General features: G+C 46.5%; 1 protein-coding gene across 3 annotated transcripts in view; it reads left to right on the top strand.

Moving 5' to 3' along the window:
- SH3TC2 (SH3 domain and tetratricopeptide repeats 2) overlaps positions 1–2318 on the top strand; it is a 78507-nt gene extending 76189 nt beyond the window's left edge. For all 3 annotated transcript variants that reach the window (XM_066272949.1, XM_066272948.1, XM_066272950.1), the window contains one exon: positions 1453–2318. In XM_066272949.1, the coding sequence (XP_066129046.1) occupies positions 1453–1644 (192 nt within the window). In that variant the 3' untranslated portion in view covers positions 1645–2318. The remainder of the gene's footprint in view (positions 1–1452) is intronic.
- The last annotated feature ends 10082 nt before the right edge of the window (positions 2319–12400 follow it).

Here is a 12400-nt window from a genome sequence, read left to right as displayed (position 1 = left end):
CATAGTGTGGGGAGTGACTCCACTGGGGACCCAGTGGCTCTTTCCACTTAGCCCCATTGGAGACTTCAACGATGTCTCCCACCTCTAAGGACAGATCACAGCTCCTCTTTCTCCTTGCTCTGCTCTGACTCCTGTGGCCACTTTATCCATCAGGTATGATGGTCACATTGCCTAGTACATCTCAACGGCCTATGAATTTATATGAGAATCAAAACAAAATGAAAATCAAAATTAATGCTTAACTGTATGTCCAAAGAATGTTATGGGTTAACTAGTTAATTGCAACTCACTTATAAAATTATATAAAGCTATATTTTAGGAAAATATATTTGAGATAATAAGGTGTGTGGGGGGGTCTTTGAATGTCAGTAAACCTAGGATCTTAGAAGGTCTTAGTCCTGATTCTGCTGTTTGCTCTGCTGGAGTTGAATCTAGAACTCATTTTCCCTACCACTGCTAGGACTGTGTTGGTGGTCTGACATTCTCCATTACAATTCTCGTCCTCAAACCTTATTCCCAGACACTGGCTTCCCTGTTTTGTGGGTCCCTGTCTGCTGCAGCAGAAGCCTTACTCTCTCTGCACAGTGTCTCCGGGCCGCCTGTGTCTGGCCCCCAGGGTATGCTCGGGGCAACACTGCTGTCCTTTTCTCATTTGCCAGACATGGTTTCTGGCCTGAATTAATTATTGAGTTAGGAGGGTTAATGGGAAGCAGGCATCCCTTTTTGAGTCTCACCCAAAGAGGCATCTGTTCCTCATCTCCACGGCGTGGGCGGGGCGGGGGTGGGGGACAACAACGAGGAGGTGGTGGAGGTCTCCTCAGCCATCTTGCCTCCATCCCTCAGCTCCCAGGAAGCGGTTCGGGGACAAAGTATGTGCAATCAGATGGTATCAACTAAAGGCTCTAGGGGTTGCTAGGGGAAGAACTCAACTCAAACTGGCTTAAGCATAAAAGGCAATTTGTTGGCTTAAATAAGGGGAAGTCCAGGTAGCTCTGGGCTGGTACTCAGATGCCATCACGCATCTCTCTACCTCCCTTTGTGTCTCTTGGTCTGTATGTTTCTACTCCTAAGCTTCCTGGTCTCCGTCCTCCCTCTATTGGCAAGTTCAATTCCACACCCAAAACAGCAAGGGACCATTTTCTCTGTAAGGTCACACTGAAAGGTCCCAGGAGGGACTGGGATAGGTCAGCTTGAGTCATTTATATATGCCTGAAGCACCGTGTCCAAGGGGATGCTGCTTCCTGATTGGCCGACCCTGGGTAAGGTGCCACCCCCTGAAAGTCCACTCTGCAGTGGAGCAGGGGAGGAAGCCACCCCCTCCGTGAGGAACCAGGAGGAGCGATGGGCAAGTACGTTGAACAGACAGTACCCAGGTCTCCAGCACTGCCTCCCAGCCTCTCCTGGAAGTGTTGCTAATGCCGTCTCTTCTTTGCCCCCATGCCATGGGGTTAGGATGCTCATGATGCCACTGACTACTTCTGGCTGGCCCTGGCAGCGGCGGTCCTGCTGGAGGACGAGGAGCTGCAGGACACCATCAGAAGCAGGCTGGACGACATCTGCCAGAGCCCCCTGTGGCACAGTAGCCCCTCCGGACGCTCCTCAGAGAGGGCGCGGTGGCTGAGTGGCGGTGGCCTGGCCCTCTGAGGGGAGCTGTCCCATCCCTGACCAGTTGTCATGGCCAGAAGTTGCCTCCCTGCTCTAGGCTCCTGGATGCTATTTGGAGGGTCCGAGTCATCCCCAGCCCAACCCTCTCATTTTGCAATGGGAAGAACGCAGTCAGAGGGGGAGGGCCTCCTTCTGGGCTGGCCACCCACCCAGCTTGTGGTAGAGCTGGGATCAGAAGTTCTTATGGTGGCCCCTTCCACACATATGGCCTTTGAGACGCACTTTCTCCACACACATTTCTCCTGGAGAAAATGAAAAACCTTCCCTCGGAAGTCTAGGTCCTCCCCTGGGCCATCAGGTGCTGCTCTGGAGAGAAGGCGAGAAGATTGGACTTTGTTCCCTTCACTGACTTTGCTCAGGGACAGGCCCCTCCCCTTGCCAGTGGAGAAATGGGGGGCTGGCCTGTGGGAGTTCACCATGCCCTGCTCTTAGCCTATAACACAAGCTGAGAATGGCCTGCCCGAAGACACAGGGCGAGAGGTCTAACATGGAGTCACTTCTCCATCCTGCCCCGAGGCGCTGCTCCCCCACCACCTCCCATGAACCCTGGGGAAGCTCCCCAGGGGCCAGGGCATAAACATTCAGCCCTAGATAGCTATGATGTAAGTTACATGTAAACAGTGTATATTATTAAATAGTGTCCATTTCCATTTGCATAGACGTTTGACTCCTTTATAATAGGGAGAGATGGGATGGGAGACTTCAAGGGTGAGTGTTGAAATGATTTCAGGGTATTATTTATCTGTCTCTGCATAACATATGCCATGGCTCGACACAGCCATTATCTCACAGTTTCTCTAGGAAGGCAGGAATCCAAGTGTGACTTAGGTGGGTCCTGGGGCTCAAGGTGGATCAACAGGCTGTGATCGAGGTGTCAGCCATGGCTACAATTTTCTCAAGCTCAGCTAAGGAAGACAACACTTTCAGACTCACATAATGTTGGCAGGGGTCGAGTCCTTGCTCGCTGCTGGCCAGAGGCTGCCCAGCCCCTGGCTTCATCAGAGGGAGCAAGTGAGAAGAGCAGGAGAAGGAGTCGCAGGCTTCTCTGAACCTAATCTCAGAAGCGACATCCAATTTGTTTTGTGGATTCTATTCATTCTAAGCGAGTCACTAGGTGTAGCCCACACAAGAAGGGAGGGACATACCAGGGTGTGAACACCAGGAGGCAAGGAGTCATTGGGGGCCATGTCAGAGGCTGCCTACCCCAACAATTCTGATTCAGTCGGTCTGGGAGAGGCCCATGGAGCATGCATTTTTTATTTTATTTTATTTATTTATTTTAGAAAGAAGGGAGAAAGAGAAAGGGAGAAGCAGGGGGAGGAGCAGGAAGCATCAACTTCCATATGTGCCTTGACCGAGCAAGCCCAGGGTTTCAAACTGGCTACCTCAGCATCCCAGGTCGATGCTTCATCCACTGCGCCACCACAGGCCAGGCGGAACATGCATTTTTAACAAGCAACTCTGGTGACCCGGAGGTAGGTGGCTCACCTTTGTGCTGCACTGTGGGAACACGTAGGAAGATCCAACCAGAGGGCTAGCTGCTACTCCCAGCAGCTTCAGTTTGACTGTCAGACCCTCTGCCCTTTATTTCTAGCTTCTTGAGCCAGCCAGATGGTTGGTGGCATGTTAAGATGGGAAGCAGGTGGTGAATTGAGTCAACATTGCATCCTTTAGTCACCAAGCTGTCTACACATCAGTATCTTATTTTCTCTTAAGAGCTCGGTTGGTTGTCAAAACACTCTCTCTATTCTTCTCCAGGAGGAAAATGAAGCGACCTAATTCACTACCATAGAAAATAGATGTGATTTGTTGCCACCACAAACCATAAAATCCGAGCCCATGGGGAGGCGGCTGTGTTGGAGTCTAACCTCCCCTGCAGAGTCCTCTCAGCGACACTCCTGGGGGCTGATCAGGGACACATGCGTTCCAGAACCATCACACGTTATGTATGAAGAAGGCTCGCTTGGCCCTCGAGCAGGTGCCACGGACCATTCTCCGTTTTACTCTAGTTCAGACCCTCTCCCTTTCCCACTGACCTCGGACTCTTCTGGACAGATGCCAGTGTCCGCTGCCCTGACGGCGTGGTTCCCATCACTGCGCCAGGCTTTGGGTCTTGGCCTGTGGGTGGAGCGTGCAGAGGGATGCTACTGCACTTAGTGCTACTTAATGTATTTTAACGTTGCCTTAATGATCTTCTTCTCTCAGGCAGCCCGTCTTACCACTGGTTCACACTGAGCTTATGATCAATGGACACATCTCACAGGAGCTTCTGTTTGACCAGATCTTTCTGAATTGCTACATAAAAATTTTACACACACACACACACACACACACACACACTTATATACACATATACATACCTACATATACAGTGTGCCTGTAAAGTCATGGTACACTTTTGACCGGTCATAGGAAAGCAAAAAAAGACGATAGAAATGTGAAATCTGCACCAAATAAAAGGAAAACTCTCCCAGTTTTATACCTATTCAGTGCAGTTCGATGTGGGCTCGCGCACAGATTTTTTAGGGCTCCTTAGGTAGCTATCCCGTATAGCCTCTACAGACTCGTCACTGACTGATGGCCTACCAGAACGGGGTTTCCCCACCAAACTGCCGGTTTCCTTCAACTGCTTATCCCACCGAGTAATGTTATTCCTATGTGGTGGCGCTTCGTTATAAACGCGCCGATATTCACGTTGCACTTTGGTCACGGATTTGAATTTAGCAAGCCACAGAACACACTGAACTTTCCTCTGTATCGTCCACATCTCGACTGGCATGGCGTGGGCTGCTCCGCTGTATACACGGTGTTACGTCATCATCTGCGCATGAGCACCTGCTGCTACATCATCCTACAGAAACTGGGAGGGTTTTCCTTTTATTTGGTGCAGATTTCACATTTCTATCGTCTTTTGTGGCTTTCCTGTGACCGGTCAAAAGTGCACCATGACTTTACGGATACACTTATATTTAAGTAATGGACATTATATCTACCCATTTTATATCTTATTGGGAATTCTGGTTGAAATTTCCTGATTCTATGCCCTCCAGTTCATCTGTAAACCTGGTAAGCCTACCTCTAAGCAGGTCAGTTACAAACATGCTCAGCGCACTTGCAAAGACACCACAGAGCTTTATTTTTAATGAGGAGAACACTACATTGTATCATTGCATGGACTGCATCCTATATGCAAATTACTTGGCTGAAACAGTTTTAAACGTGTTTAAAAATTCCATTTTAAAAATATGGGTAACTATTCCTCTTGAAGCTTTGTTGAAGCTTGTTTTTCATGATCCATAGAGGTGAGGTGATAGATTGGATCTGGCCTCTCTATTTAAGCAGGCTTTATTATGCATCTATTAAGTAGCCAAAGAGGATTCAATTAAACTAGTGTAGCCTGGCGGCTCCTGGCTTCTTGCATCTAACCTAAATAAAGACCCAGGAGGGAATTACAACATCGTGGAAAAACTGGGTACATATTTTCTCAGCACTCAGGTACATTACTTCCCTCTTTAACATTGCTAATACTCTGAAATTCAGTATTGCCTTTATCTTTTTGTTTGCTCTCCCATTATTTCAAGATCTTTATATTGTGTGTGTGTGTGGTGTGTGTATGCGCGCATGCGTGTGCGTTGTAAGGGGGTAGAGAGTTCAGAATGCGGAGGGAAACAGATCAGCAGGGGGTGAGGGAACCTGGGTCTTGGATTTGACATTAAATTGCAATGTGCTCTCGCGTCAGTCACTTAACCTCTCTCTCTATACAAGTATGATCACCTCTGGGTTCCCTTTCAGCAGAGGTATCTCCATATCATATGAGCAGGAAGGGAGATTTGTGTTAATCCAAATTCGGAGGGACCCGAAATATGGAAGACAGGAGCAAGGTCCCTCGTTTACACATCAAAGCTTTATTGTCTAGCTTGGCCAAGCAGTGGGAACTCCGACAGAAATCTGACCGAGAGTGCGCCGGCCTTTTGTTCTACTTAGTTTTTATAGTTTTGTAAGTGGGAAGTACAGAAGCAAAAATTGCAATTAGGAGCCCCTTACCTCTATTGGTTATAGTCATATGTCCTTTAACATGATAGGACCACATTCAATTTGCAAACCATACATCATTTTGGAGAAAACAAAATTTACAAGCCAACACAATGGTAGAAAGATGTCTCTTTACATATTAAAGGCATTCCTATATTATCTAGTGTTTATCTGCTATCTCTCTGTCCAGAGTCACACACGCATTTACATAGGAGAGGTAGTTTCGTTGGGGACAAATGCCCGCAAATGGCTCATTGCTATAAGAAAAGGTTTATTTTGGCTTTTCTCTTCCTGCACCTGGCTAGCCATTCCCCCCTTTCCCCACAGGTGTGGTGGAATGTCTGGGAATCCATGTTTTCCTCCCCTTGCATTTACAATACAATGCCAAGGGCCATCCTGGTTATGCCAGTCACACAGTACAGAGACTATTCTCACAATTTCTCTGCACACCTTAATCCAAATTAATAAAATGTTCTCCAAGCCTCCTAAAATATTAATATTAATTCTGTAGCCTTTGGTACTTTACAACACCTGCGGGTGAAATGGCTCAGTGGCTCCTCAATTTGTATCTGGGAGATAAAATCATTTGCTTCTATGGCCCAATTTTGTTCTCTTCTTTTCTACAGGCGGGTCAACTAAGAAATAGAAAAGTAATTTTCTCCCCGTCCAGAGGCAGTTAAGGACACAGACAGCAGTGCCCTGCCCTCCATGGCCCCAGGACTTAGCTGCTCTAATGACAGGGCTCTCTAATGCAGTCGCCATCATGACTGTATGCACGTACCATGTATCTATGCATGCGTCTATCACTGTACACGCCGCCTGAACAGCCATTTCCCAGCCCCTTCCTAAACTGACTTACTACTTCCTTTATTCATATAAGTGAATTTTATAGAAGATGATTGGCCTATGTTGCAGAAGATCTTACCCTGCTTTCCATAATAGTATTTCGTAAATAAAAACAAACACAGTGGAAACAAAACGAGTCATTTTACTCAAGAGAGAGGCTGTTGCCTATAGCAAGGCAGGTGCCCAGCCTACGCCTGACCTGGTGTTACTTAAAAATGGAAAGATTAACAAGTGGCAGGGAGTGCTGGGGACAGGCTAACATTGTTCTCGAGCGGCAGGAGAAATGGAGGAAGCAGTCATGGCTGTTCAATGCCGTGTCCGGGCATGTGCTCCCTGCTCCCCTAAACTGGGGACTCATGTGAGAGGAAAAGGGGCAAGTTATATAATATAAACATGACTCAGGATGAGAGAAGCACTGTGATGGGAATAAATTACTGAATATTATGGGGGCTCAGGGAGGGAATTTTAACTCAGGCATGGGACTGAGGGCATCAGGAAGGGCTTCCGGGGGAAAGTGACATCTCAGCTGAGTCCTGAGAAAGCAATCTGTATTCTAACTGGAGGTCAGGGGGTGTGGAGCAGACAGGGCACGCGTCAAGCAAGGTTCAGAGGATGGAGAGGGCCTGTGTTTTCCGAGGACAGCCTCAAGTTCAGCAAAGCTGGAGCCGAGCCCAGGAGACGTGGAGGGGAAGTGAGAGGAGGTGGCCGGGAGGGGAGATGCAGATAGACCCTGAAGGGTTTGGCCTTCACCCTCAGGTGAGGGGGACCCACAGAAAGATCATAAGCAGGAGAGAGATAGTGGTCAGGTTTGCGCTTTGGAAAGATGGTTCTGGAAGCAGCATGAGATAGGGTCACAGAGCAGCAAGAGGGAGAGTGAGGACCAGGCTATTGCAATGACAGACTGCAGCTTTTATTCTGGAATTTCACTCACTTCCCCACTAATGTTCATTCTGTGATCCAGGATCCCAGGGTACCATGTTGCATTTAGCCATCACGTTTCCCTAGTCTGAGATAGTTTCTCCGTTTTTCCTTGTTTTTCATCCCCCTTGACTCGGTTGACCTCCTTCCCTTTTGATAATTGCACCCATTGAGATGTGTGGACAAGGGGAAGAGGGTAGGGGAAAGTCAGGGAACAGGCCCTGTACACACCCAGGCAACAAGTCCGGGTGGGGAGTGGGCACACCTGGGTTAGTATCTGTCTTAGTGTCTGCGTGACCTTCAGCAAATTAATCAACCTCTCTGGGCCCATTATGGTCAGAACGATATCAGATGGCACATGGGACAGTACGGAGCACATACAGTACCTGGTACATAGTGTGAGGCCTGGATGATCTGATGGATTTGTTACCTCCTTTGTTTCATAGATGACGAAATACCAAAGCACATCTATCTACTCTTGGGGATAGGCCTTTACCCGAGGAAGAATGAAGCCTGATTCAACACATAAAACAAATGAGGCTATTTTTAAAGGGCATTATTATAATTGTTTATATCCTAAAACATGTCTACTATAACGCCGCCCAACAGTTTATTTATTTTAAAGTTAAGATTGAAACTCTTTTTTATACCAGGTTTCATTTGCCTCTTGGCAGTTCTGACACAGTTTGTTTATCTCTTGATATAAGCCTTGAAGTTGAGAAGTACAGCCAAACCTAGAGTGGAGGCCAGGGATATTGGTCCTGAGCTCAGGGACAGTAGAATCTGAAACCAGCCGCAGCCTCCTCCCTGCTGAGTGACCTGGGCAAGCAGCTCTACCCCCTAAAGCCTCCATTTTAACTCTGCTTGGAGTTGCACTTGAGACCTCACGTGTAGATGACTGGATGTGAGCACACAATTCATGGTAGCAGGTGAGGCAGGATGAAGCAGATCCTTAGAAAGCCTGTCTGGTCTGGGCCCCATATCTTGCAATGGGGAGTGTGTTAGGGGTGCCCTTTTTTCTGAGCCTTTACTGCTCCATGAGATCTCTCGAATGGAAGAGCGTATCATTCTCAGTGGGTACCCCTCTGCTCCCCAACCCCAGTCAGTTGTTTCAAACCTCAGGAGTCGCTGGAGGATGGAGGCTCCTGGCAGTCCTGTTCCCGAGAACATGCAGTTGGTTCGCATTCTTTCAAGGGGTGTAATCTCCCCGGAGAAGCAGAGACAGGTGGCTGCGTAGGGGCTTGGGAGGCTCTGCCCAGCTGGGATGTGGGATGGGGCAGAGGTGGGACCGAGGATAACATGTGTAGCTGAGACTCAGTCACGGGGCTGCTCAGCTTAGTTTCCCAGGAGGGACCGTGGGAGGGGCGTGGGAGAGGATGTCGTGCTTTGGAATTATTTTAAGGGTGAGAACGCCAGCTTCCTCTTCTAGTGCTGCCTTTGACTCATTGCCAAGGGCGTCAAGGTAGCTCAAGGAGTGAGCCCCTCAAAGTGAGCTTCCAAACAGGGTAAGGGAGGATGGCTGGGATCACGTGGACAATGACGATCAAGGCTTTTGCTGATCTAGGGCGTCCCATCTCTCTGAGAAATCAAGAATAGCTCCAGTAGGGGGCAATAATGTCTCTCCTAAACAGTATATCATTACCAAAAAAAGTATGTAATAGCTCTGGATCAGCCTACAGCAGTGGCTTTCAAGCTTTTCTTTTTTTTCCTTTTACTATGACACAGCAAGAAATGCTTTGACATTGTATCTTAGTATGTATATCACTATGTTGTCCCTACAGCAGGAAATGTGCTTTGATATATTCTATTCTATTCTATTCTATTCTATTCTATTCTATTCTATTCTATTCTGTTCTGTTCTGTTCTATTCTATTCTATTCTATTCTATTCTATTCTATTCTATTCTATTCTATTCTATCCCATCCCATTCTATTCCATTCCATTTTCTCCCATCCTATTCTAATTCTTTTACATTCTACTCTCATTTAAAAATGTTCAGCTAATGATTTGCTAAATTGATTTCTAGATTCACTAAACTGCAGTTTGATAAGCACTGGCCCGTAGGGAGGTCTCTCAGAAAGCATAGGAAGGCTCTGGCCCTTGTTCCTTCTCATATATCATTTCATGGACAATTTTGATGAGACCAGAGAACATGTCTGTATCAAAATAAAGATATCGGTTGGTGTTGTTGAATGAATATCATGCACCAGGTCCTGTGCAAAACCTTTCTGAGGACTCGCTCATGTAATCCAATGACATTTTGAGGAAGATACTATTGTTTATATCTCCAATGAAGTTTAGAGAATGGAACTGGCTTGTTTAAACCCACAGTTAGTAAGTGGTCAAGGTGAGATCAGAACTTGTGTCTTCTCGATGTTGGAACTAGAGCTCTACCCCATTACATTACACAGGGGTGGGCAAAAGTGGGTTTATAGTTGTGAGTACACAAAACACAGAGTCTATTCTTGTAATATTATTTATTAATTATTGTATTATTTTCCATACACACAGATGCTATCACTAATATGATCATAAGAGAAGCAAGCTTAAAACTTGTCTCAGCAGCCTGGAATATTGGGCTGAAATCCACACCATGATTCTGCTGGGTTGAAAAAACAAATGACTCCAGAATGAAATTGGAGAGACCTGATTTTTCTAGGTTTTAAGAACCTAGAAAAAATGATAAACCATCTTTCCCGAACAGGAAATGAAAGGAGGAATGGAAAGTTTATATGATGGCACAGTGGCGATAGGTCCAAATGAATTAAAAAATAGATTTTGACAATTTCAGGTGAGGAGTAGGAGGAGTGAAGGGGATTTGCGAGAGTCCCAGAGCCGAGAAGGACACCTGAACAAACCAGGCAGCCAGGTGGACCCTGCGGGTGTCGCTCATCGTGGTCGTGTACTTGAGTGGCAGCCGCAGAGAGGTCACAGACATGAGAATCACACCACGGCAAACTGGTGGAGTCGCCCTTGTCCTCCATACGCGTCTTGTGAAACGAATAGCCTGGGAGAAGTCCATGCCCGTGCTGAGATGCTTCAAAAATGCTTATGCATGGTGTTAGGAACAGTTTGTTACTTACAGTACCAGGAATGCTCATGGATTCTCTTACTCTTCCATTTTATTTTTATTGGCGATTACACGTGGGTACCACTATCTATGGAAAAGATTTTTTTTTTTAATTTTTTATTTATTCATTTTAGAGAGGGGAGAGAGAGAGAGAGAGAGAGAGAGAGAGAGAGAGAAGGGGGGAGGAGCAGGAAGCATCAACTCCCATATGTGCCTTGACCAGGCAAGTGCAGGGTTTCGAACCGGCAACCTCAGCGTAAAGATTTTTAAAATAGATGCGAGTACTCTCTTCTGTTTTTGGTTCTAACCTCTTAGATCTAGAGTATGCAGTTTAAACATGATGAAAACGGCCCTCGGCTACGTCACCTTCCTTGTATGGGCCAAATTCTGTGTGTGGAGGTGATGTTTTTATTGTTGTGCTTTCTTGTAAAGTGAGAACTCTTGGTGTTTGTTCATCAGGGGGTTCTCTGGATGTCTGCTTGAGAGAGGTGCTCGCAGGAATGTCCCTGCCTCTTCTGTGCATTGTTTCAGACAGCAGCGACACTAGGTACATCTGCTTCCCTCCCGGGGGAGCGGCCATGGGCCAGGCTGAAATAACAGCTGCTGGTAATCCTGGTGACCAAACAGCTACTTATTCATGAAACAAAACAAAACGGACTTTTGTCTGTCCCCGAACATGTAGCTCTGGGACCCGAGTGGGTGGAGGGAAGGCTAGCCAAACAGAGGGAAGACTTGGAGGATTTGTATTTTGGGTTGTTTGAAAGCCCTGGGGGACGATAGAGACTGATGTTCTGACCCTCTTCCAAGCCCAGTTATATAAAAGGTCTGTCTGTCTTTCTCCATGTGTCCTTAGACCAGGGGGTCTCCCTTTAGCGTGTGTGTACAGATCTCACTTTTCTTTTAGGGCACTTGTCACAGTTCATAATTGTTCTGTCTGTGTGGATTTTTTTTTAAAAAAGATAATCCTTGTACATCACCTTGATTGGAAGCTGCATGAGAGCAGGGACCTTGTCTGGGTCACGCAGCTCCGATTCCCAGGGTTGAGCCCAGTGTCTGACACATTGTAGAATCTCAGTAAAGATTTGGTGAATGGGTTAATAAAAACAATGAATGAGTGAAACTTTAGATTCAGCTTGTGACCTCTTTTATCACTTGTGAGAGGGAGAAAGTATTAAAACCATGCTCTACTTGCTTTCTGCTCATGTGACTAGAAAATTGGGTCATGGGCTACTCACACTCTTAGCAGCTGCTCAGTAAAAGTCTACTAAGAATACTAAGAATCATTTTCATTTGTTTGGATTGAGTTGCTATAGCATTGGCCTCTTTCTAATTTTCAAAGAGGCAGCAGTTATGACTAGTTTTGAGCATCTATGGCATGGTGTTTCACTGAGCACCTGTCCTACATGAGTCATTATGCTAAGGAGTCCACCAAAAGCATGACTTGATCCTCCAAGTGACCCTGCATGGAAGGTATTATTATCCCCACTTTCCAGAGGAAAGAATCAAGGCTCAAAGTAGTTAAGACAGTTGCAGAGATCCTAAACCAGTTCTGTCTGACTTGAAAATCAGTGCTTTAAATAACGATGCAGTTCTGGTTTCATATGTTGTGAAGAAGTAGTTCCCTTGTGAGCACTGATGCCTCCCCTTTGTCTTAAGGGGGGTAGGGGAGTGATCGGAAACCTAAGGATAGGAACCTGAGTTTACACAAGCATTATTCCACCAAATGTCACAGGAAGTTGCTTCAGTGTGGAAGGTTCTGTGGAACAAAGAGCACCAGGGGTAAGGTGACAGACACCTTTAGGATATTTTTGGGTCTAAATGGGCAGAGTATTGTTTCAGAATCCCAGTGCTCTTCCCTTGGGAAGTCAT

The sequence above is a fragment of the Saccopteryx bilineata genome, chromosome 4 (genome assembly GCF_036850765.1).
Source record: "Saccopteryx bilineata isolate mSacBil1 chromosome 4, mSacBil1_pri_phased_curated, whole genome shotgun sequence".
Taxonomy (NCBI): Eukaryota; Metazoa; Chordata; class Mammalia; order Chiroptera; family Emballonuridae; genus Saccopteryx; species Saccopteryx bilineata.
This window is presented reverse-complemented; position numbering and strand designations above follow the sequence as displayed.